Raw genomic sequence first — 26,914 nt, 5'->3', positions numbered from 1 at the left:
TAGTACCAAGGAAAGCTAAGGACTGAACAGAGCGTGGTATATATTCCGTATACACTACATCCAGGAGTGGAGAAACCATGGCCCATGCGCTCTGCCAAGACCGCTGAGCTCTGAGCCCCTTACCCCTGACGTGACAATAACCCAGGGAACTGTGATTGACTACGCCTTGACGGGGTCCTCCTCATGGCCCCACCTCGCCGTCTCATCGCCCCCTTCCCATGCCTTTTCGACATAACCCAGCTCGCGCTTGACCTTCTCGACCGTGGCCTTGTCCCCGGTATTCTTCCCGATATTGTCACTACATGAGGCCCTGTTAGCCAGACATCACGGGGCATGACCTCGGTGAGAGACAGCTTACCTGATCTTTATCGCAGGGTTCCCGGCCGCCGAGCTCAGTTTGATCACGATGTTCAAGGGGGTCGACTTCTTGCCGGTCTTCGTGTTGACAAAGTCGTTGGTTAGGAAAGTGCCGACGCCAAAGGTGGGCTGGAAGCCCGCTTTCTCAGAGACCTGCTTGTACTCCAAGCAGCGGTCGATGTTCAACGAGTCGGAAAAGACAATGACCTTCTTGTCATGGATGCCCTGGTCGTTGTAGAAGTTTTGCATGAGCGTGACAAATTCCTTCGGGTCCCCCGAGTCCTGTCTGACGCCGGTGAAGACATCGGCGTACGTCTTGTTGCTCTTCTGACTCCTGCCCCCCGATGACGCCGAGGACGCGGTCCTGATGAACGAGTCGGCAATGCTTGGCTTCCTCTCCGACACCGGAGCGGGCTGTTCCAGGTACCTGACCGGTTTGCTGAACGAGTTCAAGAACTCGGGCGTCCCGAAAGTGTCCGTCAGCGCAATTCCGAGCACGCCCTCTCCGAAGCAGCCGACCCAACGGCATAGCGCCTCCTCGGTTGCCTTGCGGTAATCGCCAATCACAGCGGCAGTACCCATGAACCACTCGTGCGCAACAGTGCCGACCGGAGGGATGTTGAAACGCATAGCCAGGTGGACATTGCTCGTCCCCGAGAGCTTCCCCGAGAAGCCGCGCTTCTGGGCCTCCTTGCTCGCCCTGGTGAGCCCCCTAAACACCAAAGCCTGGGTGTGGTAGTCACGCCTCCGGCGAGTGCCGAATTCCGAGAAAACGCAGCCGGCCTCGAGTAGGCGCATGCCCTTCTCAAACGCGAGCTCTTCCTGCCCCTCGTACACCCAGTCCGGCTCCATGAACTTGAAGTAGGCTTCGGAAGTCAAGGCGAGAAGCGGAATCTCGTACAGTATCGTGTCGGCCCAAGTGCCGCTGATCCGGACGTCCAAGTCTCCAATGTCGGTCAGGGCGCCAGTGTCATCGCCGACGGGCAGGAACTTGAGCACGACCTGCTCTCTCGGCCGGAGGCGGAACTCGGATAGGAAGTCCAGATAGGCCGGTGTGAGGTAATGGCAGTGCTCCTTCAAATATTGGAGTTCCTCGGCAGACAGCGAAATGTTGCCCAGCTTCCTGACCTGGTCCTCTAGCCAGAGAAAAGCCTGGCGGGAGAGCTTCTTCTCCGGTGTCCGGTTGGTGAAGGCGTAGGTGACGGGGACGTCCTTGTAGTACTTCAAGACCGCGCATTGCATCGTCAGCTTATAGAGATCGGTGTCGAGGAACGAGATGACGCCCTCTGGGTAGGGCGAAGAACTGTTGAAATCCATGCTGGGAGATGTGGCCGCTTCCTGTGTCTCGATGACGGCGATCGGATGAAGCGGGTCGGGGGTTTGTCTGCGCCGGACGGGCTCGGCTTTCTCTCAGACTCAAGGGCTGACGGCCTTGCGTCACTAGACACTTCGGTAGAGGTTCCAATAGTGCAAAAAGGCAATATCCAGCGGAGACCGCTTCACACGCGTGATCCGAGATGCGACCAGAGGTCTGGCGTAACAGCAGCTCCGATTATGTTGCGTGCTCTCTCGGAAAGAATTGGAAGCTCGGGAACTGCTTTCTGCATTGGTTGGAGTGAGGGTTTTGTCTGGGCCTTGCGGGTCCAGGACTCGAGCATTCACAGTCAACTAATTACTTCAGCAGCTATGCCTCTAGAGGCAGTGAAGCATTGCATAGAGTCAATCCACACCTTTGGACCAGTCTTTGAGTTGTGTATCGTCTTCATCCGTGCTTTGCTGCTGTTCGAGGGCGCATTTCTCAACTTCGCATGTTCTCTGCTCACCTTGCGCGACTGCACTCCGTGAGCAAGCGTGGGGCAGACTGACGCAGGAACCTAGTGGGGCAGTGCTTGCGACCAGAGAGATAAGGTAGGTTGCTTCTCGGCGTCCTCTGAGGATGCCCCACCCCTGATTTTGTGTCCTGCGGACGCCGCTGTCCTGATGATTACAGTTATCGCGCACAGACCACAGCTTATCTGGCTGACCGACTTCCTTCTCCAAGAGTTTTTAGGAAGGCGGCAGAAAAAAAAAGTCGACAGAACCGGAAGGCATATTTCAGCCCGTTCGTTGACTTGCAGGAAGGAACCCGGACCCCGAGGCCCTCTGCCGCGAACCCCAGGGCTGAACTGGCAACGAACTACACCGGCGCCATGGATATCCACCGGTGTCGCTTCGTCCGGTATCCTGCCTCGGCCATCAATGCGCTCGCTTTTACACACTCGTCGCTGCCGTCCGTCTCGGCGAACAAGAAGCACCTCCAAAAGCACATCCAGGTCCGGCTGGCGCTCGGAAGGGCCAATGGCGACATTGAGATTTGGAACCCGCTCCGCGGCTCGTGGCACCAGGAGCTTGTCATCCCCGGCGGCAAGAACCGGAGCGTCGATGGCTTAGTCTGGGTCACCGACCCGGACGAGGAGATGGCCGACGGCAGGATTATCCACGGCAGATCGCGCCTCTTTAGCATCGGTTACACGACCACCATCACCGAGTGGGACCTAGAGAAGGCTAGGGCGAAGAGACATGCGAGCGGCCAGCACGGAGAGATCTGGTGTCTCTGTGTGCAGCCGCTCCCGAACAAGGCAGCGGCAGCCCCTGGCACGCGGAAACTCGTCGGCGGCACCGTCGATGGCAACCTCGTGCTCTACTCGATCGAGGACGACGATCTAAAGTTCCATAAAACGCTCTTGCGGACGCCATCCAAGAAGACCAAGTTCGTCAGCATCGCCTTCCAGTCCCACAATGTTGTGGTCGTCGGCTGCTCGAACAGCACGATTTGCGCCTACGATATTAGAAAGGGCGTGTTGCTGAGACAGATGACTCTCGGAACCGACCTTTCTGGGGGCTCTAAGAATATCATCGTGTGGGCTGTCAAGTGCCTCCCTAACGGTGACATTGTCTCTGGCGATTCGACTGGCCAAGTGTGCATCTGGGACGGCAGGACATACACCCAAGCGCAAAGGATCCAGAGCCACTCGCAAGACGTCTTATGCTTGTCTGTCAGCGCTGATGGCTCAAAGATCGTCTCGGGGGGGATGGATAGGCGGACCGCCATCTACGAGCCAATCGCTGGGCAGACCGGCCGCTGGTCAAAGGTGTTCCACCGGCGATACCACCAGCACGACGTCAAGGCAATGGCCTCCTTTGAGAGCAAAACAATGAGCGTTGTGGTTTCTGGCGGTATGATCTCCACAAGACCGGGTCATTGCTGCTTGCAAGGCTGACACTGCCGCAGGATCGGATGCAAACCCGGTTGTCATGCCCCTGCGCGCTGCAGGAAGAGAATATCACAGAACGCTGCCGCACCTCCCACAGAACCCGCCCCTCCAGAGCGCCCCCAAGGCGCGGTTGGTTGTCAGCTGGTGGGGGAACGAGATTCGGATTTGGCAGCTGCTCAGCCCAGCCCATCAACTGCTGGATGACCCAAAAGCCGGTTTCAGCCTGCGCAACAACAGAAAATTTCTCGCCCAAATTATGGTCAAAGGAGATTCCCACATATCTTCGGCTGCGATCAGTGAAGACGGGACTCTCCTGGTTGCTTCGACTGCTACCGACATCAAGGCGTTTCAACTCGAATTCACAGAGGGAGCCGGCGCCGAGCAACTCCATATCAGAAAAGTGGACATGGCTTCGTCGGGCCTCGCCGCTACCAAGATTCAGATCTCGCCGGATAAGCAATGGGTATCGTGGGTCGAAGATGGGAGCAAGGTCATGATTGCCCGGGTGCAGGACACCGAATCCACTGCCGGCACGTCTCTCGCCATTTCCCGGCCATACAGGCTGCGAAGGTTGCGGCGTCTGGTTGCGAAACATCTCCTTCTGGGTGGCCTTGGCTCCTACGACCGGAACATAACCCTGATGGCCTTCTCACCTGATAGCAAAATGCTCAGTGTTGCCGACCTGGCGGGGTATATCGACACTTGGGTCTTACGCGTCCCGGGTGAGCAGACGAACGGCGCGGACGGCGGAGATGACGACGACGGAGCAACTAGCGAGTCCTCGGATGATTCGTCAGATGAGGAGCAAGAGGATGATGTCGTGGGAAGGAGATGGGTCCGCAACCCGAAAGCAAACCTCCTTCCAAAACTTACGGCCGCACCCGTCGTGCTGTCCTTCTCGAGGACCCCTCGTGATGCCGGCGATTACGACCTATTGGTCATCACCACGCTGAAGCAGCTTCTCATATTCAACCCCCTTCGCGGGGAGCTCTCCGAGTGGTCGCGGAGGAATACATATCCTAAGCTTCCAGAGCAATTCAGGGACACACGGGACCATGTCAAGGGGGTTGTGTGGCAGGGGCCCAGGGCCTGGATCTACGGCGCTTCCTCTTTGTTCATGCTGGACTTGTCCCAGGATTTTTGCCCGGAGAAGGACGCGCTTGCGGGCAAAACCGGACAGAAACGAGGGACCAAGCGGAAGCGCGATGGCCAAGAAGGTGGTGCTGGTGGGAGGATGGAGAAGTACTCGCTTGCTCCGCAGCGGGTCCGAACGGCCGTGGGCCCTGACGGGGAGAAGTGGGAAGACGTGGAGATGGCCGACGCTGAGGATCAAAAGAGCATCGGCGCGAGCAGCGGGGTCGACGATGACGATGACGAAGATGTTGGTGGCGGTGAGCTGCAGCGCCTGAGAGACGACCACAGCGCCAACGGCAACACGGAGACGGCCCAGAAGGAGGAGCTCGCCAAGGCGAGATGGTGGCATACGTACCAATTCCGGCCGATATTGGGCATCGTTCCGGTCGAGAGCGGGCAGCAGGACGGCTTGACCAACGGTGATGTTGCCGAGGAGAGACCCGCCCCTCTCGAGGTCGCCCTTGTCGAGCGGCCGCTATCCGGTGACGACTTGCCAGAACGGTACTTTGCGGAGGGCGAGTGGGAGAGATAAGCCGTGGGTCCCCGCGGCGTCATGTCAAAGTTTGCTTGGCGGTGAGCATGAGCATGCGGGCACCAGATAGCCCGGGCAGCCCGGCAGGCTAATGATAGACCGACTTGCGACTAGATTTCGGGACCGACCAAATGTACGTAGTATTTGAGAACGAATCGACCCGTGAAGGGGCTTGGGTCTGAGGCTACCTCCCAACCGTTCTTCAAGGCCCGGGCGAACGCACTGCAGACCAGATCCTCGGAGGGCATGGTCCAACCACCTGCGCTGTCAGCTACTTTGTCTGTCAAGGCAGGACGGATGACAGACACCACGACGTCTGAGGACCTCAAGGAGCACCCGGCTCGGCGGCGAAGTACATCCGCTACTTCGCCTCGCCTCTGGCTGTTGTCCGGAAGCGGGCTCGCCTAGTGGACGGCCATATCCAACCGCACAAGCGAATAGCCGATGATGCGGGTGCTTCGGTTGACGCGGTCCAGACATTGCCCCGGCGTACGTATCGCAGGCGGATGCTAGAAAGAACCCCCTCTACCTTACCCCTGGCCATGCAGCGACCGGGAAACTGGAAGAGATTTTTGTTCAGTCATGTTCCCAGCTGTGTTGGGGTTTGGAGTGGGTAGCGCTGCAGCTTCCACCAGACGTTCTTCTCTACAATACATTTTTTTTTCTCGCACGTCTCTACGCCTTCTCTCTCCGACGGCGACGGGCAAGACAAGGAGCCAAGCACAACAGGCACACCCTCCACTTACGTACTGTTGCGTATCCAGCCCAGGCCTGACAGGGGAAGAGGGGCCGGTGTTCACGGTCTCCCAGCAGCCAGGCACCCTAGCCAGCCGCGTCCCGTGCCTGGTGAGCAGAGTCTGCATCTTTTTCCCGCGGAGCCCGCACAGTTGGCGGCAATATTCGGGGTAAAAATGTGGCTAGCTGGGTGGAGCGGAGCAGCGAGACGCGCGTCAAGTGTCCGGTGGCCCCCCGTGTTCCCGAGAGCTTATTCTGATGACCCACCCGGTGGCGAGCTGGGAAACATGTCCTCCCGGTCGGTCAGCCCTGCCTGTGTTGCTCCCTGTGGTGCTGCTGCTTCGCAAGGGATGGCGGGGGGGCCTCCTCCTGGGTCCCGGGCACAATGCGTGCGAAGCGTGTTCCTCTTGAGGCGCCTACGGTGGGTGCGGGTGCCTTACCGCCGATGCTCTCGCCGTCAAGGGAGCCGAACACTAGGTTCTGGATGATGCGATGTATGAGAGATATGGCATTGAGCCGGCGGACGAAGCAGATAACAATCACCGTTGATATCGAGATGGACGGTCTACGATGTCCAGCCAGGGCGGGTCAACGGGCGAGGTGCTATACTGCGAATGGAAATGGGGATAGAAGTGCGCTCCGGGCCGAGCTGACGGTTTCGGGTTGGTGCTGTGCAGTTATACCTAACGGGCTCCAGATAGCGGTGGTCGGTATCCCAGCAAGAGTCCGTATTGCCCGGTTGCACAACAAGCTTCGAAATTGCCGGATCCGACCCAGAGCGTAAGATTTTGTGGGACGGAGAAGTGCCAAGGCCAGGAAACAATCAACTGAGACGCCAGGTCATCTGGAAGATGTTGTTAACGTTACTTTTCGAGATACAGAAGAGTTCCCAATGATGAGTGGTCAATTTCGCACCCGCATCCTATCACAGGAGAGTTTCTGCGCGGCTCTCGTGAGCATGGATCGTGGAGGTTGGAAACTGAACAGCTGCCAACTGTGAAAAGGCTCCCTTGTTGAGGTGGTCCAGGATGCCGCGTAATCGTCCTGGGCTGCCAGCGCCGCTCCAATGGTCAACTAGCCCGCACGGTGCGTAATCTTCTCGGACACGTGAATATCTACTGTGGCGACGTCTGCACTTTTGAGCTCGCCTTCCTTTCAGCTACACTGAGTGGCAACAAGTCATTACTGTCGTCTTGAAAGCCGCCAAGCAGCGATGGAAGCCCGTCCGGCTTCTTTCGGCTCTGCCTGTCAGCTGGGACTGGCAGGCCGCTGCGAACGAGGCTGAAAGTCGACAGCCAGCTGCCTACCTGGTGTACCGGATTGTGCCGTTCTTCAATTCGACGAGTGCCTAGGTAGGTACGTCTGTGCTATACGGAAGAACAGAATACACCGCAGTCCTCCGTAGACACCCAAGGCTTCGGAGGAGGCGCCGTGCTTTCAACAGGCGACAAGAAGCTGACAGCAACTCAATCCTGATATGTCACCTTAGGTACGGAAGAATCCGTCCCTACCTAAGGTATATATTTTGCACTCAAAAACTGAGGTACCTCGGGCACCTGGCACCTACGCAGTGCTCATGAAGTTTATCATTCCCAGAGTCAGTGTATCCGTGCCGAATCCGCGAACCCCACCACGTTCTCTCATGTGCGGGCCTGCTTCAGCCACGGGAACAGGGATTCGACCGGACCCAGCCACGACTCGTCATCTCGGACCCTGGTCGCGGACTGACTGAAATGTGTCTGTATTTACAAGTTTCGTCCACTAGATCTTACGATGACATCTACTGACTCAAACTGGGCTTGGGACAATGCTGCAAATCACCCAGCACTTACAGCAGCTAGAAGAACGCAAGAGATCTCGCCCTCCCAATCTGTATATTGAAATCGCACGCATTTCGCGGCGGTATATTGTCCGTGGCAGTTAGGTACAGAATCGTTTGAATCCGCAGCGCTTGTAACGAAGGTAACGGGTCCGAGTCGCCGCTTGGGCGGAGGCCGTCGGGGTGTGGAGACCCCATTTGAGGCGGAGGACCCGAGACCAGTCTGATTGGCCACAGCTCAAAGAGGACGCGCGTTCTGTTCAAGACGCTTCCCCTGTCCACCCTGGACAAGTTGCCTGCATCCCTCCCTCCTGCGTACGCACTGCGGCCGTCGTCCGCCAAACGTGAATAAGGGGTGCGCTCAATCCGGTGGGCAATACCACAGGACACAGTACTCGGGGCGAGACCCGCAAAGGCGACGACGATGATCGCCAGTCGTGGGAATTGAAGGTGCACGTCGTAAGCTGCGTGGACGGCATGCTACAGGCCTGATGCAACAAGAGGCTTATTGTTCGAGTGTGTGTGGGTGACAACGGGGTGGCCCATTTTTGTATGTAGTGTACGGAGTACGCACGAAATACAACCTGATGTCTGTCATTGCACGGCTCCCTGAAACCTGGCTCCCACCCACCCTCAGCTTTAACCACTGGCCCCTGTCTTTCCGGCCCACCTCCGCCTGTCCCTTCAGTCCCTGCGCTGCCTCCCCTTCCAGTCTCCCCAGGCTCAGGCTCTGTGATGGCACCTCTCCCCCCAGCTGCCCGACATCTCGACGCCGAATCCATCTGATTTTTTTTCCTCTTCGAACGTCCGTGGCGCTTGCCCCGTCGACGGCGAGGTTTCCAGGCGGCGATTGAGCGGGCACGAGAGAGAAGGACCCACGCGCTTTGCCCACCTCGCTTGTCAGACGGCAACGTTACGCAAACCGAGCAATTCGCAATTAGGCGCCACCTGACGACGACGCCCGCGCACGATTTGCCTCCTGCCCGTAAAAACGAGAAGAGCGGCCAAACCCGCCAAATACTCGAACTTCGACTACGACGAAGACAGCAGCGTACGACGGCGACCAAGACGCATCTGGAGCCTGCTGGCCGTGGTGTAAGGTTGGCGAGAGGACGGTCGGCTTGACATCGCCAACGGCGTCGACTCTGCGAAAGGCAGCCGCACAGCAGTCAAACCTCGTAGACATCCGGCCTCAGCCGGCTCGCGCCGCAAGCCATGGACCCCAACCGGACGGAACCCCAACCGCCGGGCGGCGGAGCCCATTACAACGAGGAGTGGGCTCATGGCCTGACGGTGCAGTTCGAACAACTACTGCGGACAAAGCGATTAAATGAACTCCAGACGCGGTCGCGCCAAGGATCACCTGCGCCCAGGCACGCCGCGTCGTCGCTCAACCTGCGAGCCGGTTCTGCGCCCGTGTCTGACAGGCCGACAACATCCCACGATTCCCAAGCGCCGCCTTCGTATTCGGTTGCCCGCAACCTTCCCAAAATCCCAACGCCCCCCGCGCCCGACGACCGCGAGTCCACCAGGTTCAGGAACCTCCTCATCTCGCTGTCAGCCACCCCGACCATGTACGAGAACCCGGGCCTGCTCGACGAAGCCCTGCAGGTGATTCCGCTGGACAGGATATACAGCGAGGCCGAGGAGGAGAGCCAAGTGCTTCAAGCCCAAGCAGAGAGCATGGGCGATGGGCGCCGGCCGGAATGGGGCTATCAAGACTGCGTCATCCGCGCGTTGCTCAGGTACGTTTCGCCTGCTCGCCGTGTCCACGGGGCCTAAGTGGTTGCTGACTCTTGGCGCGGCAGGTGGTTCAAAAGATCCTTCTTCACATGGGTCAACAATCCCCAGTGCCAGATATGCTTCTCGCCGACCATCGCGCAGGGCATGACGCAGCCGACGCCCGAAGACAAGGCGTACGGCGCGCTGCGTGTGGAACTCTACCGGTGCTCCAACGCGAGCTGTAGAGCATACGAGCGCTTCCCCCGGTACAGCGATGTGTGGCGGCTCCTACAAACACGGCGCGGACGGTGCGGCGAGTGGGCAAACTGCTTCAGCATGCTCTGCCGGGCGGTCGGCAGCCGCGTGCGTTGGGTGTGGAATGCCGAAGACCACGTGTGGACCGAGGTCTACTCGGAGCACAACAAGCGGTGGATCCACGTTGACGCCTGCGAAGAGGCCTTCGACAATCCCAGGTTGTACACCGAGGGCTGGGGCAAGAAGATGTCGTACTGCATCGCATTCTCGATCGACGGCGCGACCGACGTAACCAGGCGTTACGTGCGCAAGATGGAGTACTACAACGAGCGCAACCGTTGCCCAGAAGAGGTCTTGTTATACATCATGCAGGAGATCAAGCACCTGCGCCGGGCCAACATGGACAAGGAAGCCCGCTTCCGTCTGGAGAAGGAAGATTCGAAAGAGGACCATGAGCTGCGCAGCTACGTCGTCGCCTCACTTGCCGATTCTGTGACGCAGCTCGTGCCGGCAGCCGACGGCGGTATTGGGGGCAGTGCTGGCAGACGGGGGGCATCTTCGTCCGGCGACGATACCAAGGTCCCCGTGACTTCCGACCTGCCTGGCCGACAGAGTGGCAGTGCGGAGTGGGTGGCTGCCCGCGGAGAGAACGGCATGCGAAGTCACACGTTCCTGCCTCCTGGTCAGGGCCCGCCTTTCCCCTGAGCTCGAGATGCAGTCTTTGGCACATCGGGTTCGGTTCGCCCGACAACCGGGGTCGTCAGTTCGCTAGTAGCAGCTTGCGAGGCCAACCTTGCCATCACCGTGTCGCCCCTTCGAACACATCGCCATCGGCGACCTGCGAAGCCCATAGGACCGCGCCACAGAGCCCGAGTTCTCCCGTGCCTGCGCCGCGAATACATCCTAGTCGTGATGGGCTATCATGCCTCGTGCTCTCGCGAAAATGACAACGGCCACCGTCTTGCTCGCTGGGTCGTTCTTCATGAGCGAACCAGATCAACTTTCCATTTCGGGGCTGGGAGTCATCGGTCCGAGTTGCCATTAGCATTCGCCATCACTCCACCCAACAGTACGCCCACGACCGACCACCTGCGGCTCTCTCGCACCGGCTAGTTCGTCGCCCTCCGGCCCATGGGTTGCCGTTCGGGGTCGACCGCAAAGTGTTTCTGAAGATTCCCTGTCACGCCAACCGAGTGCGTGAGCCGCTGTCGCGGGAAAGCTTCGGGTCGCTCAGCCCTGATGCCATTGCGGCCTCCCCGCCAGTGCATGGTCATTACCGCACACTTGGGAAGAGAGCGACACTATCGCCGATTCTCACCGTCTCCGGTGGCCAACGAGAGCTTCTCAAGAGAGCGGATATACGGAACCAATTCGTGATCGGAGCCGGCTCGAGCCGTTGGTATTCAACCCTCTCAAGCCCGCATCAAAAGGCAAACAGCCTGCATACGCAACACTTGTCAACCACGTGGCAAGGGCGTTGCAACAACATAGATTGTCCTTTCAGGACATACCAGCCCATTGGCGCTTAAATTTCTTATGTTTAATCTTCATGCAACGAACATCATCACCCGCTGTGCCGCCCGGCCAGCATAGCCTTGGCCAGCACGGCGACGATACATCCCCAGCATATATCATCTCGCACCCAGGCACCCACTCCTCAAGAATGTCGTTCTTGAGGTGGATAAGCCGGGGAATCATTGGTCAGCCTGGTGCAGCATCTCGAGGGCATATTTGGAGTACCGCTCTCGAAACCTGCGCCTACGGATCTCGACCTGCGCCGCTCATTGCCCCAGTTGCGGTTGGTGAAAACGGAACCTAGACACTCATCCTTATCACCACCACGACGAGCATTGTCATATCATAGTTTCCTATTGTTAGGGATATACCCCGCGCTTCTTGGATATCATGGAGGAAGCACGCTGTGGAAGTGTTCCGTTTATTTGTTCTTGGACTGACATTGGCGGCGGGAAAACATCACGGCGTTTTGTGGAGTCGCATCGGGAGTTCGGAGTCATGTATGCATGCATGATGCTGATGAAAGTACGCATCTTTTTGTAACAGTACGAGTACTCAGCGAGGCCGGCAATGGGACATCGGCCTGGGACATCCCCGGGCCTGTCGACAATCTGTGGGCGAGGTGGGCATACCTTTCAGCTGCCGCTGGTGACCGCATGCACATGTGCTTGACTCACAGCATCGGTATATAACTCGGCAAGCGAGGTAAGTCGAGGTCATGAACTATTTACCAACCCCTTCGGTGACTCTATGGCGCAGAAGCAACCAGTTCGCACAACGGAAGTTGGCTAGTGTCCAAGCGCCAACGTCATGGGCGGGCGAAGGTCTGGCAACTGTCGGCGGCGTCTCTACTGCGGTGTTGGGGCCGCGATGGGACCAGCGATGGTTGACAGCAGTGTGATGTATCCACAACGGGTCTCCGGCACTGGGTGAAGTGTACGGAGGTAATGGGGCTCAATGTCCCGTGCCGGGATCCGAGGCAAACGAGGGGAGTCGGGAAGGTATGTCCAAGATGCCCAGCACAGACATGGTTCTCCCAAACGCGTGTCCCGGGGACTCTCTTCGACGGTCTTTAGGCCTTTCTTCCACTGGCTCATGATCTACACTACCTGCTGGCTTGCACGACACCCACAGGATGACGGCGCCGGGCTTATAGCGGCGCGTTGTCAGATTGATGTCGGACTCCTATTCCGTGTACTCGGCTGTTTTCAGTGAGTGGCTTCAATACGGGGTTATGCTTACCTTGCCTGTGTTCAAGGTTCATGGCCATCATGTCGCTGGGGGAGAAACGGGCAAGGGAGCTAGCAAGATGCGATGCGGTCTGGTCTTCACTTTATGTATCCCACATTCACACCTGTCTATCACATACGACCATAGGTGGTAGAAAACTCGGGATCCCGTCCGCTCTCCCCTAGATAAGCTACCAACCGCCAGATTAGTAGTTGGGTCGGTGACGACCAGCGAATCCCTGGTGTTGTATGTTGTTCTTTTTTCGTTTTCGATCCACCGTTGACTCCATTGCTAAGTCTCCACCCTCTTCTTCACCCAAGCCTGCTTTCCTTGGCCGTCGTCCCCAGAATCTTTCGAAATATAGAGATAGTTATCTGATTCTGGAGATCTGAGTGCGACTGTTATGATGATGACTATCTTGCTTCCCGGTATCGCAGGTAGTCACAGAATCTCTGGCCTGTCTTCGGCAGTTGCACCGAAAGGACCTTGATGCCCGCTACTCCTGTCTACACAGGGATGACACAAAGGAGGAAACACGCGCTTACCGGTATCGCTCAGGCGGGATAGGTTCAGTTTTACCAACGTCTTCAACCTAGCACGCGGCCAGAAACCTCTGCGCAGGGTTTATATCAGACTCAAACACTCACGTAGCTATCTGTTAAAGGGGAACTCTGAGCCACAGCAACGTCCTCGCTACTATAATACCTACACATGGGGCGGGTTCGTCCTGCAACGCCGAGGCAAACATTGGGAAGGCAATTCACTAGATAACTTCACTAGATAACCCAGCTGTGGGCATTGCCCGCTGCTGGATCCCTTCCAAGCATTCGCCAAGTCGCGAGGTTCCCTCGACAAGGAGTAGACACTCCCGGCGCAGCGACAAGACACTTCCCTCATCAAGCATCCCTCACTGGCAAATACAATCCTACGACAGCCGCAGTTTGACATCGGAATGGAAACTGTTTTGGTTGCGCATCCAAGAAGTATTCCAGTGAGCGTCTCTATCGCGCCCTGCAGTCCGGGGGGTGGAGGGTCTAACTATGAGTCTTGTAATGCTGGGCCGCGTAAGCCAGCACCGCCCAGCAACGAGGTATCTGGAAGGCAAAGAAGTAGCAGTGGTGGTTTCTCAGCGACGCTAGCAACATATAGATGGTGCTGGACCTATATAACTGAAGCATATCCACAAACACAGCGGCCCGGCCGCCCCCGAGGTCACGAGAGGACGGGAGAGTCATCCTCAACCTTACTTGTACTTCCATCATTGTGACAGAACCAGTACGGTGTCCACGGGCTGAGAACCAAGTCGGCAGAGGGAAGTGTTTACTTTGGCCCGCCAGAGCCAGGATTCGGCTCCGTATCTTTGAGTGCGAAGGGGAAGGCTTGATACCTGGCCAGACCCGGGACATGAAAACCGCACCTCCTCCTGCGTCACCGGACAAGGCGTGATTAGGACAAGGACCGTCCGAGCAGAGAGTTTCACACCCCGTACATACCTCAAATCTCTCGAGCTTAGACACGGGGCCAGAAGGGGCCTGACGAGAAAACGCCCTCGGTTTCTGCCGCTCCCATGCACACCTCCCGAGCATCTGAGATGGGCGATTCACAGGAAGTGAGGACGAAGCACCTAACCAGCCTTGTCTTCCACTACACTAGTCGGAGAGAGAGCAGGGCTAAAACCGCACTCTGGATGAGGAGAGGAAGAAGGCCAGGACTCTAGCCATGCTAACCGCCCCGCTGGTTAGGCTGGAGGGCAGGGCTGGAACGAAAGAACAGAAAGAATAACTAGCTCGAGCGCGGTAGCTCGTTGAATGTCTCTGAAGAGCAATAAGTGACATAAAAAAACAGACGCTTGAGTGACCCTGGTAAGGCGGGTTCTCCTGCAAAGGGAATTGATCGATGTTTCCCGAGAATTGAGACATGCCAGAATTTCTCGAATCCATCCTGTGGTTCGGCTGCTATGTAGGCGGGCTGATAGTATGAAAGGGAGGCAGAGAAGTCTCGACCATGTGGTAGTCTTGACATAACGTTATCACTTACTTAGTACGGTAGCCAACAGGACAAAGTCAATCTCACCGGCGTTGCCGAAGACAAGTCGAGATAACGTGGTCCTCCCGATCCACCAACAATCAGGGACGCCGTTTCCCAGTTAACCTTGGCGTGCCAACCAAGACAATACGACAGGTCTTATGGAGTACTCAAAGCCAAGCCAGGGAGGGAAGCGGGCAACGGGCCGCGCTAACTACCTTCTAACTAACTACCTTAGCACCAAGGAAGCCGTCAACCGCAGATCGCGCAATCATAATTATCGAGATTTGCCATGCAGCTACCCTTTCAGCTGGGCTACAGGGAGCGCCAACCACCAGAGAAACAGGGTTTGGACTGCGAACGCTCTGTGTGTGTGGGATCATACACTACACTAGCAGTGTACCACAGCAGCTGGACAGGCATATCGGGGATTCACACTCGGACTTGTCTGGAGGGTTTCCTCAGGAGCAGTGTCCGTTCAACGACGTCATAGCTCAAAAGCCCTGTTTCACGGGGAGCGGAACTGGATGCCATGCAAGGATTTATTGGCGGACGAGCACCGAGCCGTGGGCGCTTTCCAGCCGAGATTACGGGCGGGCTTTCCCCCCGATCGGTGAAAGGGGGGAGCGGGGGGACCTTCAATCATCTCGGCGCTGTTGGCGACTTGTTGACCAGTCGGAACAGTTGTATGCGGGAAGCAGGAGCACGGCACCGGGAGATGATGTTCCCCCGCACGCTCCCGGGGAGTTTGGGGGTGCCCCCTTTGCTGGTTGAACTCACGTGAACCATCCAGCATCTATTAACTAGTGTCCGGTACACTACCGTGCAGTTACCAGGTATGCATGTATGGAGTACGGATAACAGCGTGCACAGGCGCGCCCAAAAACAAAACCGTCGCATTCGTTACATTGGGTGTAAGGTAGGCCCCCAAAATAGCGTCCCGAATGCTGGCAACAGCTGCAGGAGACGCTGCAGGCCGCCGGGCTGATAGGACAAGGCCGCGCCTTACCGATGCAGCAGCGACGCGGTCAAGCACGGCGCGCAGAAGCGTGCAATTGCGACCCTCTTAAAAAAACATCCTGGATTTTTTAGAAAAACGACCTAGCCGGGGGTGGCCCGTGCACTCCCACCAAAACCTCGGAGCGAACATCGCCTCACGCCCCGGATGACACGTCACCACGGGAATCGCGATAGGAATTGATGAGCGATCCAAGCGGGTCAACTCAGACGTTATCTCCCAAAGGAGAGAGCATCTGCAAAGACGGATAAAGCGAAGTTACCTAATATTCGACGTAAACTACTAGGGCTTCTTATCGATAAGTGATTCCTTATCGATAAAACTTATCGATAAGATAAACTACGTGACTTTCAACTATTTTTTTTTTCTCTTTTTAGCTACTTCGGCGTTGTCGTCGAAGTTGCATTTCCTAGCTTCTTCGCACCGTCGATTTGTCGCGATTCCTTTCGTGACACGTCATCCGGGGTGTTTGGCGATGTTCGCTCCGAGGTTTTGGTGGGAGTGCACGGGCCACCCCCGGCTGGGTCGTTTTTCTAAAAAATCTAGGATGTTTTTTTAAGAGGGTCGGTGCAATTGGCTGGCTACCCCACTCTCGAATTGTCCCAGGTGCTGCGAAGACGGGCGAAAGGGCCTGTCGTGGTCAAAAGCCGTCCTCTCCGATGGAAGGTTGGAAGAGACACAGCTGGCTTCTGGCTCCTTGGCAGTTCGTTATTCCCGACAGACTGGATTGGGCGGCCTGCTGCGAACGCGTGGTGGTGATTGGAGAAGATTCGACTTCCCCCTCGCCGCCTGCGGAAGCTCAGCTCCCTTGGGACGGTCTCCTTGTGGTTTGACCTGCCGAAAGCGGCTGCCTTAAAGTTCACTAATGGTTACGCTTCGCATTTGGCATGTTTGCCTCTAGTCATGACCGCCGTGGGGCGCAGCGCGCGGATCGCGGCTTTTTTTGTTGTGCCTGTACCCAATGCGTGATATCGGGATTCTCAGCCGAGGAGAGGAGGCCTTTCAGGTCTGTCTGACGATGATGGCGGAATTGTCACATAGTTATTGCCCCATGGCCCGCTCATAATGTGTAACCGCCTGCAGCAGTCGAAACGACAGCCCGTCTCCATCGCGAGCTCCGTGCTACCGCTGACGGTAGCGGGGGAACATGGGCAGCGTCCTCGACAATCCTTTGGAATGCACTGCGTTAGTAGCAGTGTGCCGAGAAAGTGCTGGAATAATCTGTTTCATGGCCCAGGGTGCTCCTGCGACAAGTGGCCAGGAATGTCGTGCACATCTGAAGCCGGAGCCGGCCGGTGACGACGAAATCACGACACATGGTACCTGGTAGTGTAAGGCATGGTAATCAATAACCCCTGGTGCATCCTACAGACCCGTTCACGTGCCATCCGACTCGACCACAGTAGTGTACAGAGTAGGTGAATGAATCGTCGCCTGCTGGCTACTACGTTATCTGTCCCAGAATTGTTTGTTTTGTCGACACGATTGCTCCGATTCATGCTGGTCTGGAACTGGCTTCCCAAGTTTGGCACTTTGGGAATGCAGTCCGTCCCTTGGTTATTCCAAGTGCATACGCGGTATTCCGTGAAAGTCCCAGCCTCCCCTGCGCGCTAAATGAACTGCGGCGATGCTTCCAAAGTTCGTAGGCAATGCACCCCGCACCCAGCGCGTTTTCGCGTTACCCATGCTCGATCTCCCTGGCTAAAGTCGCGCCTGAATTGGCCAATCGGTCCCTGATTGAGTGTTTTTGGCGAATGCGGCCTGCGCGTCCTGTTCTCCTTCGTGTTGCTTCCGGCATCTTTTGAGTGCAACTCCCTCGCAAGCCACACTTGCGTGGCTTCCAAAGACAACCTGTGTTGTATACCTAGGTTAGGTAGGTTGGCTGAGCAAAGCCACAATCTTAAGGCAGCTGCGGAAGATTTGAGCTTCAGTTCCGGACAGCGTCTGGTCACTAGCTTGTTCCGGCCCCGTGCTGAAAAGCTCCAAGACGGACTTGGGGAACGGACGGGACACCTGGAATCCCATGCGTCGCCTTCTTGGTAAGTTACTGTGTATCAAGTAAGCCTACGACATTGAAGAAGGTCTCTTTGATGCACGGGGAGAACGTTGCAATTGTGATGCCCGCTGCTTGTTCTGCCTCGAGCACCAGTTCAATTTCCGTGAAACGCCGGCAGGCAGAGAATGGCCAGATTCACGCAGAGACTGTCGAGCACTGGCTCCACTGTAACCGGAAAAAAAATTCTGAAGAGACGTTTCCCGGTAGACGTTAAAGAGGTCCCGCCAAGACTAATTTCGGCCAATTGTCGGCAATGTTTTTACAGCGTCAGTACCCCGCCAAGACCGCCAAGCGGTTTGCACTATCGCCAAGGGTTAGTTCGCCGAGGGTGCGGGGGGCGGCGCCAGCCCCCTACTAGTTAGGGTGAGGGTTATAGTTAGGGTGAGGGTCAAGGTTAGGGTGTGGGTTAACTTCGTTTTCTTTTTTTTTCGATTTGGTTGAGGTTTTGCGAAGCTGTTGCTACGAGTCTTTGCAATTCTCGTTGTTGATGTTGCTCGAAGTCGTTGCGGCCCCGCTCACCCTATGGCGATTGTAAATACTTATAAGCGGCAGTCTCCGAAATTAGTCTTGGCGGGACCTCTTTAACGACGACCCGTTTCCCGGGCAAGCAAGCCCCATCACGGAAACGAATTTTGAGGTTTTAGGGGAGCGTGGCCCACGGACCCCTCGAGCCTTGTCACACAGGGTATTCCATTGGGTGGTTCGGCACGGCGCGTTGGAAGTCAGCCAGCTTCTCCATGGTTTCCCATGCTGGGGCACAGCGCTTTGGCCTTGTGTTTCCGCGTCCAGCGGGCGGGAGATGTAACGGCGGCAGAGACCATGGAGTACACTCTGCCGAGCCGTAGGAGTTACAAGAGCTGCAACGGTACCTGGTAGTTACTGAGAACGGCTCATCAGCAGGAGAGAGAAGAGCATGCATGGTACTCCGGACGAGGTAACCTTTCTTCTTCCCTCCTTAGCCTCGGATGGGCTGTCCCCTCGGCGGCGCTCGCTCATGATCTGTCACCGCGGAGCATACCTCGAAGGGCTTTGGGTGTGCAGCTGTCCAAGTATTCTTTCCAGAGGGTCCAAGGACTGTGGCGCCCCTAACGTCCAGAATCGCTCCGTACTGTTGCGGGCAATTTGGCCGAGCGCTGCCGTGGAGATGAGAATCCCTCGTCCTGATCCAGTTGTCGCTAGTCATGTTCTCAGTATACAGTAAAGTTATTCCCAGGTAAGCTTTGGGCCTGAGAGCCATTGAACAAGCCGCAGCAAGAGCAGTGAAACGGGGCTGTAGAGCCGGTAATTGATCCCGACGGGCTGCAGCAATTCCGGTTCTTGGCAAACGCTGCAGTACGGAGTGCAGAGCCGTGGTCTCAGGTCTATTGGTTTCGTTACGGGAAAGCATGGCGTAGTCCCAGCACGGCTATAATCACCCACGAACAAGCCTCGCGTTCCGGCTGCACCAAGAGGACGCCCTCGATGTGTTTATGGAACAGGTCAAGGAAACGGGCTGGATCGCTCGAAGTCGCGTGCTGTTTGGTGGGTGAACACAGTGAGCTTGCGGGCCGGAAAAGCTGCGCTAGTACAGATTAAGGTAAAAGCTAGGTAACGTTAAGTAGGTGGGGGTGTTCCACTTAGGAAGGCAGGGCAGCGGGTGGGTGGGTGGACTGCAGCCTCCTGTGGCACTGGGCTAGCTCAGCCTTACCACTGCTGTGCAGCTGGAAAAGAGGCTTCGACCGATGTTCTAGAAGGAACGTCAGTTTCCCGCCCGACTCTACAAGTTCGCGGACTACCAGCGATCTTCAAATTCCCCGGCTTGACCGATATCAGTACAGATTATGCCTTCCATCTCATCCACCCAGCCGTGCATTCTCCTAACAGAGGTGCGTAGTCGTTTGTGCCTGTCATTTCCATAAGATTACCAAATACTTCTGTTTTGGCTCTCGGTTTGGAGAAGCTGGGACTGAGCAAAGTGGGCCCAGCAGATAGTCACTTCCAGAGGAAACAGACAATTGTTTGCTGTGCAGAGAAGACGAGAGGTCCGGAAGTCGCGCAACGCCAAAAAGGACACCACCCATGCTTCTTTCTCTTCGGTCTTCCTTTTTTTTCTTTTCTGCTGGGGCAGTTGGGTCCGTTGTGGAGTCCTTCGCTGGAGAAGCCGATGGAGTACACGACGGATCAGGGTGAGCAGAGTTAAACGACCGCGCCAGGGAGCCAGCAGGGGCTGGATCTGGACACTTGTACACAGTATAGCATATTTCCGTCCCCGTCTCCATATCTGGTCCGCTGATGCGGCAATGAAGGAAAGCAAGCACCCGGCTTTCACCGCCGCGAAAGGCAGGAGGCCGCGAAGTGAGAGTTGAGCTCAATACTATATTCACCTCTTGGAGCCATTGTATGTCGTCTGTCGGGCGGAGTCGGCTTGGCGGCCCGCTTTTCTGGAATGCCGGCTGGGACACAATGCTTGTTTAAGTACTACTGTGTGGACAAGAGACGTGTTAAGCACAACCAAGCACTGCTGATTCTCAGGCCTCGAGTACATCCTCTTGCGCATCTCAAGCGAGAAGCCAAGCCGAAGGTCCCTTGCAGGGCCGATGCCTTGAGTTGTCGCATCACAGGTTGACACAATTGCCTGATTGGGAAGGCTCTGGCGGATTGAGGATGCCTTCAATGCCCACGAGACCTACGACACCCGCGATTAAAAGGAGTTGCAATAATAAAAGGTTAGAGGCAGCAATCGCAATAACGGCAACAACCGAGGCCGATGGGCAAGTCTGAATGAAAGGGACGGTGTAGCTACATCAAGGGGATGCCTGGCGATGCGTTCACCAACTGTTGCCCGAAACCGAATGAACAAGTTTAAGGCTGGAACAACAAACACTGGCCAAGGTGGTCAGCTAAAGGCGGGATGCAATGTCGATGTGCAACTGCCCAAACCAAGCCCGGAGATCGCGGTTCGGAAGACGTGAGACGGGCTGATGAGCTGCAGTTGGACATTTCCATTGGCGGCGGCCGGCTCCCTCAGCCCGGATGGAGGCGACACGGAGAAGCTGGGCAGGAGATAACTCTTGTCATGCGCGAGTCACTGCAGGAGGCCCAGTGACGGTGACCCGTTTTGGACCTTGAAATGTTGGTTCTGCTGCCCGCATCTTCCTTGGTCGGTCCCTGGAGACCGCGGTGGGCATTGGCGACCGATCGATTGGATTGGGCGAGCTGGTGGTTGACACGCAATGGTTAGTGTGAAATGGTTGCAGCGACGCGTTGCCGCGTTCTGATTGGCTGCCGGCCCATCAGACCTGGCCCGATGCAGCGGTCGAGGTTGCGTGAAAAATACCATGCATTGTCAAACCTCTCTGGGGTCTCCCAATTCAACAGCAGTCTTCGAATTGATGGCGGTTGTATTGTGTACTCTGCCAAGCAGCTCTGAAACAGCTTCGTATTTCTCCCACCTCCTGTTTTCCCGCCTTTCTACTGATTTTTGCGGAGCAAAGGAGGCGAGCCCGGGCCTCAAAAATTGCTGTCAGAAGGGGGACCCCCGGGCTCCACTGCCAGCCTCCTCTGCCGGGAGCGGGGCGCAACTTCACGTCAGGTCAGGTCTGGAGCAACTCCGATTTATTTATTGCCTTCATGCCACTGGTTCCCGCGCGCAGCCCATTAAACGCGAACACGCCAAGCACTGAGATACGCGCAACAACCCTGAATCTTGGATCAGACCGCGATGCGGGGGTGCATTGCACCGTCATGATGGAAGGATCAACGGACGCGATGTTGCCCACACTTGCGGCCGGTAAAGAAAGCAAACAAGGCAACCGGGCGTACTTAAGCACGTCAGACAGGATTTGGAGTCTTCGCACAAAAGAGAGAGAGAGAGGCAACCCGCTTATCGCACCGAACGCCAGGTTTAATGTGTAATATACGTGTAATCCGTGCACAGTATGCGGGTCTTCTTGAAATGGAGGTCCTGTCCTGTCAGGGACTGCGACCACGTTCATCATCTACTGGGTGCTTCAAACACTCCTCTGACTGTCGACCGGATGGTGCAGCGGGCATCAGTCCATACTGACGTAAGTTCAGACAAGATCGCAAGATCAGCCTGGTTCTTGTGTAGTTCACCGTGGTGGTTACTTGATGCCGTCCGACGCACTGGTGTTGACACGGGAAAGCAATTCATTCTGAATTACCTGCAGTGGGCCTGACTGTGTAACGCGTCCGCTCTTGTGGCCCAACTACCTCGTTAAGTCGCCCCGTGCGGGCCATGTCTCTTGCTTGCTGCGATTCAGCCAAGTGCTGTCCCTGCCCGCCGAGGTTGATGGCGTCCAAGCAGCGAGCCATGACGTGAGGCTGGTCTCCATGGCGTTTCTGCTGTGTCTACAACATGTGCCTGGGCCCGAAAATGAGGCCTGGCGATCCCAAAGAGAGGCACTGCTGCACTGCAACAAACAAACAAGGACTAGCCAAGTGTGTACTGTGTATCACAGTAATCAAGCGAGACCTCCGGCGGCTCCGAACCATCATTGCTCCCTTAGCAAACGGAGAGACTGCGGATTACTACTGCCAAAGCCTGCCTATGACTGACTCTCCTGGACATCTGGCTACACGGTACACCCCGTGCTGTTGCCGCCGCCTCGCAGTCTCGCCGCCTCAACAAGGCGATTATGGGCGGCGGGAAAATTGGAGCAATTGATGACAAGCCGCGGGCCCGAGACCCTTGCTGAATGAGCATGGATCCTCCAAGAGCAACGCGCGAGACCCGAATAGCTAACTCGGGGTCAATCAATCATCAAACGCCAAACGCCAGACCGTGACGCGCACTCGCGCAACAGAGAACGCCAGCAGGGCCCCTCGGAGTGCAACGCTCTTTGGTAACCGTGTCTCTGAATGGGCTTTTCCTGCGGTCTGCCTCCCGGCTGCATCCTGGGGGTTTCTCCCCGTCGACAGCTTGTGAGTGGCTGACCATGGGCGCCAGGGCCCAGCAGGAAGCTGCCAAAGCAGCCTGTAGATCCCTGCCCTCCTCCACCTGGCTTGAATTTCGCAGCCGAGCGATGCGTCCACTCGATTGCACCGTCGCCCACCACCAGCACAGAAGGAGCGCGTTTCCCTGGCCGTGCCTGAACCAAGTGCGACCTCCGCACCCCACTTGGAACCAGGGAACAGACAGTGCAAGCATTGGGGGAAAGTGACGTGCAATCCGACAATGGACGGTGCTCCACTGGTCAGCTCGCAATGGACGCGGTCATTCCAGGTTCCTTGTTAAGGGAGGATTGCACCTTTACTAGTGAGTGTACTACTGTCAAACCTCGCTATGCGGAGACAGTACACAGAGCTTGCAAAAACTACGGAGCCAAATAATCATACCAAGCGTGAAACTGCCCATTGTCCGATGCGAGATCTTGTCTCCCGCCGTCGCTGCCAACGGATGCTCGTTTTCCTCGAGGCTTGACTGGGACCGGGCACGTAGAACAGAGGTACATGCATAGGTAGCTTATGTGGGGCGTGAGAGGAAAGGGGAGAGCGACGGAGCACTCATTCAGGCGGCCGAGGTTGAGTGGGCTTTCAGGACTTGTCTGAGCTGCCTGGGTGCCTGGGTGTGGCCTGGCTGTCCTTGCAAAGTCCCCCCGACCCACCTATGATCCCTTGCACTGGGCCAGGAAAGGTCAGGTACCTCAGTACACGGCTGGCGCTGCACGGTGCTTGGTGCTCGGTGCTCCTCAGGAAGGAGCGAGCGGTGGTCCCCGTTTTAAATCGGCCGTCAACCAATCTCTGCGCTCGTTTCCACTCCTTTTCCTCTCCTTCCACCCTCTATCCACCTGAACAAATATCTATTCTCCTCCTCCCCTTCCCTTCTCCTTCTCCTCCATCCGCAACCAGTCGTTCCCTCTCCCTCGCCGTCCCTTCCAACACCGCCCCGCGGCGCTCCCTTCTCGGACAGAGAAAAGGAGGGAAGGAGGAGATTTAGATCCTGGGCCGCCCCGACAAGCAAGCTGACCCAGCCCGTATAAGGTCACGGCCGGACTGGTGCGGGCGTGCAGAGAGCCGCAAAGGAAGTTGAAGAAGCTGAAGTTTGGGGAAACCTTAAAACCGTTTCTCCATCTAGGCTTTTCAGCGGTCTTGAGCTCCACCCCTGCGTCTCGATTTGACTCTCTACCCGCCCAGGCATTCTTCGGTTCGACAACGAGGAATCCTGCATTTCCCCGGCTGCTCCCTTCGTTCCGAGCGTCCTCCACGCCGACCTGCATTCCTCCAGCCCACCGTCCGGCTCCCGACTCGGCCTCGTTCGAGCGAAGCATACGGTGCTGCCAATCTGGCTGGTGAAATCTTTTTTTCGGGGAGGAAAAATCCAACTCGTTTCCCGCTCGAGCACGGGGTTCTTCCGGAAGCCTGCCGTTGATCCACAGGGGCGCAGCGACTCTCGGTCACCTACATGATCCCGATCGGTGCATAAGCCCCTTTCCTGGCCCCTTCCGTGGCTTGGAGAGTGAGAGGTATGTGCAGCTCTGGTCAATGTCTCTGCCGCCTGTGGTTGTCGCTCATCGTGCCGCCCTGCCCCTGATGTCCTCAATCCAGGCGCATGCTGAACAGTGGCCCTTTACTCCCTTTGCAGGCACATGCCGACGTTTTCCCCGGCATCTTTCACGCTCAGGCCGATCCCGTTGACAGCCTGCCGTGGGACACGTTAGCTCGTTGCTCCCACCCAGCGTCAGGAATTGTGTTGTATTGCGTCGGTTCTTTTTTCTGCGACCCGCAACCGTGGCGGTAAGGGACTCTGATTCTTTGCTCCTTCCGTGCCATGAGCCTATGAGCCTCCGAGCCTCGCCAAAATCATCTCGTGCCAGATCTGAGTCGCCATCGGCGAGATCGACAGGTTCACTCTAGTTGCCGTGCCCCCTAATTTCTGATATAGTGGGATCTTGGTGGCCGGCCCTTGTTGCAATTGTGCTCGAGTTCAACCAGGCCAGAATGCGTTGTGCTGATTTTCTGCCATGCAATAGAAGCCCTCGGTCGACAAAATTCAGTCTCGCCCGGCCACCCGAGAAACTCAATTCTCTTTTCTGCATTCGAAATTCGGCGAATTTTCAGCCATTGTCACTCCTTTCGGTATTTTCTAATTCAACACACTCCTTAATACTCTAATACTAGTCATTGGACGCGGTCGACGTCTCACTCCCTCGACTCGATCAACCCGTATCTTAATACTGCACTTGGATTCCTGGAGAACTCGGAGCGCTCGACCCTCTTTTCGACAGCCCATCTCATGCCACCCGTCAAGATGGCGTGCGCGGGTTACTCGACCGACAACACCTTCTTCGTCGAGTCTGACGAACCCGGCCAGCGCATGACGATGCGTGATGCTGCCAAGATGCTTGCGCGGAACAAGCAGGAGATGATCGCCAACGAACTCTCAAGGCTGGCCTGTGACGAGTATCTGGAAGACATCATGCAGCACATGCGCCACATGGAGGTACGGCAGAGGCTGAACGGCTTGTCGGGCTCAAGCTCCAAGGAACATGGGCGTTGTTGGCTAACTCGAGCTCGCTACTCCAGGACGAGACATTACCGGACGCGAACCTCATCGACATGCAGCGCGAGATCCAATGGTTTATGCGGCCGTATCTCATCGACTTCCTCATCGAAGCCCATGCCGCCTTCTCTCTCCTCCCAGAGACACTCTTCCTCACTGTCAACCTCCTGGATCGGTACTGCTCGAAACGGGTTGTGTACAAGCAGCACTACCAGCTGGTCGGCTGTGCCGCCCTTCTGATCGCTGCGAAGTACGGGGACAAGAAGGACAGAGTGCCTCAGATCAACGAGCTCAACAACATGTGCTGCGGACTCTATGATGCGGGCATGTTCACGCAGATGGAGATGCACGTCCTGAATACGCTGGACTGGTGCATCGGACACCCCACCGTCGACTTCTTCACTCAGTTAGTTGTGGCCGAGGAGCGAGACAGCAGGGAAGTGGAGCACATGGCGTCCTATATCTGCGAAATTGCTCTCTACCACCGAGACTTTGTGTCGACAAAACCGTCGGTCATGGCACGGGCCTCGCTCGCGCTCGCCCGTGCCATCCTGGGCAAACCCGAGGTCAACGACGGTGAATGGGATCACTCGGACAACGTGACGCTGCTCGCGCTGTCGCAGCACCTGCATCAACCTTCGGTCACGCTGGCCAGGAAATACTCGAGCCAGCACTACTCGAGAGTGTCGACCAAGCTTGCCGACTTCCTAGCGCAGCAGGCCGCCATTGCACGGAGAGGAGCGCTGCCCTCACCGGCCTCGGAACACCCGTTGTCGAGCGAGTCGCCGGACGTTTACAGCACCCCTCACAAGGGGCTTGGTGCTGTTCCCGGCGTCGCTGACGGTTATATGACGCCTCCCATTACCCCCGACGGCACTTGCTTTGGCCATAACAACACGATGATGAAGGACTACCAGGTGCCGCCTCGCTGCCCTGTCACCCCGACTCCTCAACCAACGAGCCACGCCCCGTCATACCAGCAGCCGCATCTCGCGCTACAACAACAACAACAGCAGCAGCAGCAGCAGCAGCAGCAGCAGCAGCAGCAACAACAACAACATATGACGGGCGCGTCCTACTTCGGCGGTACCGCGTCTCATATGTCCTTCTGAAGCGGTGGTTCGCCGGGCAGACCCGGACGTGGCTGAGCTGATGAGCTGCTGATGTGCTTCGTTCCATCTCGACTCATTACCCCGTAGGGAACACGGGGCTCCGTTTGTTCTTCTTCCAGTTTTTCCAGGTCATCTTAAGATATACCATTTGGAAGACAAAAAGATTGCATGCATCTGGCTCTCTTTGCACTGGATGATTTAGCGTCATGGCATCAGCGTTGAATTCTATGTTTCTCTTTTCATTTTTTTTTTTTTTTTTTCGATTCACACTTCATTTGGGAACAATCTGGAGCGGCTGCCGATTTGAACGGCGGATCCAGTGGTCCCTCCCCCTGCACGCCATACCCTCGAATTTGCGACAGCCGTGTTAATTCTTGACGATAAAAGAAAGCTTACAAAAAAAAGGGGGTGTGGATTCGACCCGTTTTGGTGTGGAGCTGCGACTGCGCGTGCGCCAGCACCTTATATTGGGGATCAAACAAGCACCCACTGGAGGATGGTTGAGCGTGGGAGAAAAGAAAGTGGCGACAGCCAGGAATGTTTGGAGGGTAGAGACAACACACACAAGATTGGCAAAAGTCGTTAGTTGGTCGGATACCTAGATGGTTCCGGGGACAATGGAGAGGAGCAGTTTGGGCGGGACGAGGAT

General features: G+C 56.6%; 7 protein-coding genes across 7 annotated transcripts; 5 read left to right on the top strand and 2 right to left on the bottom strand.

Annotated features, from left to right (window-relative positions):
- Positions 1–89: 89 nt before the first annotated feature.
- Positions 90–2,029, bottom strand: THITE_2121387 (uncharacterized protein). The gene is made up of 2 exons (XM_003656526.1): positions 359–2,029; positions 90–298 (listed from the first exon to the last, which is right to left on the bottom strand). Exons 1-2 carry the CDS (start codon positions 1,672–1,674, stop codon positions 160–162), a joined length of 1,455 nt encoding a protein of 484 aa, XP_003656574.1. The 5' UTR covers positions 1,675–2,029; the 3' UTR covers positions 90–159.
- A 350-nt stretch (positions 2,030–2,379) lies between these two features.
- On the top strand, positions 2,380–5,437 carry THITE_2121383 (uncharacterized protein). Its single transcript, XM_003656525.1, has 3 exons — positions 2,380–3,573; positions 3,629–5,318; positions 5,392–5,437. Exons 1-2 carry the CDS (start codon positions 2,547–2,549, stop codon positions 5,275–5,277), a joined length of 2,676 nt encoding a protein of 891 aa, XP_003656573.1. The 5' UTR covers positions 2,380–2,546; the 3' UTR covers positions 5,278–5,318; positions 5,392–5,437.
- A 3,384-nt stretch (positions 5,438–8,821) lies between these two features.
- THITE_2121381 (uncharacterized protein) lies at positions 8,822–10,617 on the top strand. Its single transcript, XM_003656524.1, has 2 exons — positions 8,822–9,576; positions 9,640–10,617. The coding sequence occupies exons 1-2, from the start codon at positions 9,047–9,049 to the stop codon at positions 10,511–10,513; spliced, it is 1,404 nt and encodes a 467-aa protein (XP_003656572.1). The 5' UTR covers positions 8,822–9,046; the 3' UTR covers positions 10,514–10,617.
- Positions 10,618–11,728: 1,111 nt separating this feature from the next.
- Positions 11,729–12,148, top strand: THITE_2121376 (uncharacterized protein). The gene has a single exon (XM_003656523.1). It carries the CDS (start codon positions 11,830–11,832, stop codon positions 12,013–12,015), a length of 186 nt encoding a protein of 61 aa, XP_003656571.1. The 5' UTR covers positions 11,729–11,829; the 3' UTR covers positions 12,016–12,148.
- Positions 12,149–12,679: 531 nt separating this feature from the next.
- THITE_2019847 (uncharacterized protein) lies at positions 12,680–12,835 on the bottom strand (the record flags this gene model as incomplete). Its single annotated transcript, XM_003656522.1, has 1 exon — positions 12,680–12,835. A coding segment is annotated over one exon (156 nt), but the record flags the coding sequence as incomplete, so codon positions are not given.
- A 5,998-nt stretch (positions 12,836–18,833) lies between these two features.
- On the top strand, positions 18,834–20,237 carry THITE_115060 (uncharacterized protein; the record flags this gene model as incomplete). Its single annotated transcript, XM_003656521.1, has 7 exons — positions 18,834–18,865; positions 19,079–19,173; positions 19,254–19,292; positions 19,353–19,517; positions 19,760–19,817; positions 19,883–19,986; positions 20,164–20,237. The coding sequence occupies 7 exons, from the start codon at positions 18,834–18,836 to the stop codon at positions 20,235–20,237; spliced, it is 567 nt and encodes a 188-aa protein (XP_003656569.1).
- Positions 20,238–24,692: 4,455 nt separating this feature from the next.
- THITE_2121368 (uncharacterized protein) lies at positions 24,693–26,368 on the top strand. Its single transcript, XM_003656520.1, has 2 exons — positions 24,693–25,093; positions 25,177–26,368. Exons 1-2 carry the CDS (start codon positions 24,902–24,904, stop codon positions 26,263–26,265), a joined length of 1,281 nt encoding a protein of 426 aa, XP_003656568.1. The 5' UTR covers positions 24,693–24,901; the 3' UTR covers positions 26,266–26,368.
- The last annotated feature ends 546 nt before the right edge of the window (positions 26,369–26,914 follow it).

Source organism: Thermothielavioides terrestris, chromosome 5, assembly GCF_000226115.1.
Source record: "Thermothielavioides terrestris NRRL 8126 chromosome 5, complete sequence".
In the NCBI taxonomy this organism is placed as follows: Eukaryota; Fungi; Ascomycota; class Sordariomycetes; order Sordariales; family Chaetomiaceae; genus Thermothielavioides; species Thermothielavioides terrestris.
Note: the sequence above shows the minus strand (reverse complement) of the source record. Positions and strands in the feature narration are given on the sequence as shown.

What these genes read in the sequence shown, in the direction of transcription:
- THITE_2121376 (XM_003656523.1), top strand. Translation starts at nt 11,830, where the DNA reads ATGCATGATGCTGATGAAAGTACGCATCTTTTTGTAACAGTACGAGTA.
- THITE_2121368 (XM_003656520.1), top strand. Translation starts at nt 24,902, where the DNA reads ATGGCGTGCGCGGGTTACTCGACCGACAACACCTTCTTCGTCGAGTCT. An exon ending in AGCACATGCGCCACATGGAG is followed by an intron (nt 25,094 to 25,176) that starts GTACGGCAGAGG and finishes TCGCTACTCCAG; the next exon opens with GACGAGACATTACCGGACGC.
- THITE_2121387 (XM_003656526.1), bottom strand. Translation starts at nt 1,674, where the DNA reads ATGGATTTCAACAGTTCTTCGCCCTACCCAGAGGGCGTCATCTCGTTC. An exon ending in AACCCTGCGATAAAGATCAG is followed by an intron (nt 299 to 358) that starts GTAAGCTGTCTC and finishes GGCCTCATGTAG; the next exon opens with TGACAATATCGGGAAGAATA.
- THITE_2121383 (XM_003656525.1), top strand. Translation starts at nt 2,547, where the DNA reads ATGGATATCCACCGGTGTCGCTTCGTCCGGTATCCTGCCTCGGCCATC. An exon ending in GAGCGTTGTGGTTTCTGGCG is followed by an intron (nt 3,574 to 3,628) that starts GTATGATCTCCA and finishes ACACTGCCGCAG; the next exon opens with GATCGGATGCAAACCCGGTT.
- THITE_2121381 (XM_003656524.1), top strand. Translation starts at nt 9,047, where the DNA reads ATGGACCCCAACCGGACGGAACCCCAACCGCCGGGCGGCGGAGCCCAT. An exon ending in GTCATCCGCGCGTTGCTCAG is followed by an intron (nt 9,577 to 9,639) that starts GTACGTTTCGCC and finishes TTGGCGCGGCAG; the next exon opens with GTGGTTCAAAAGATCCTTCT.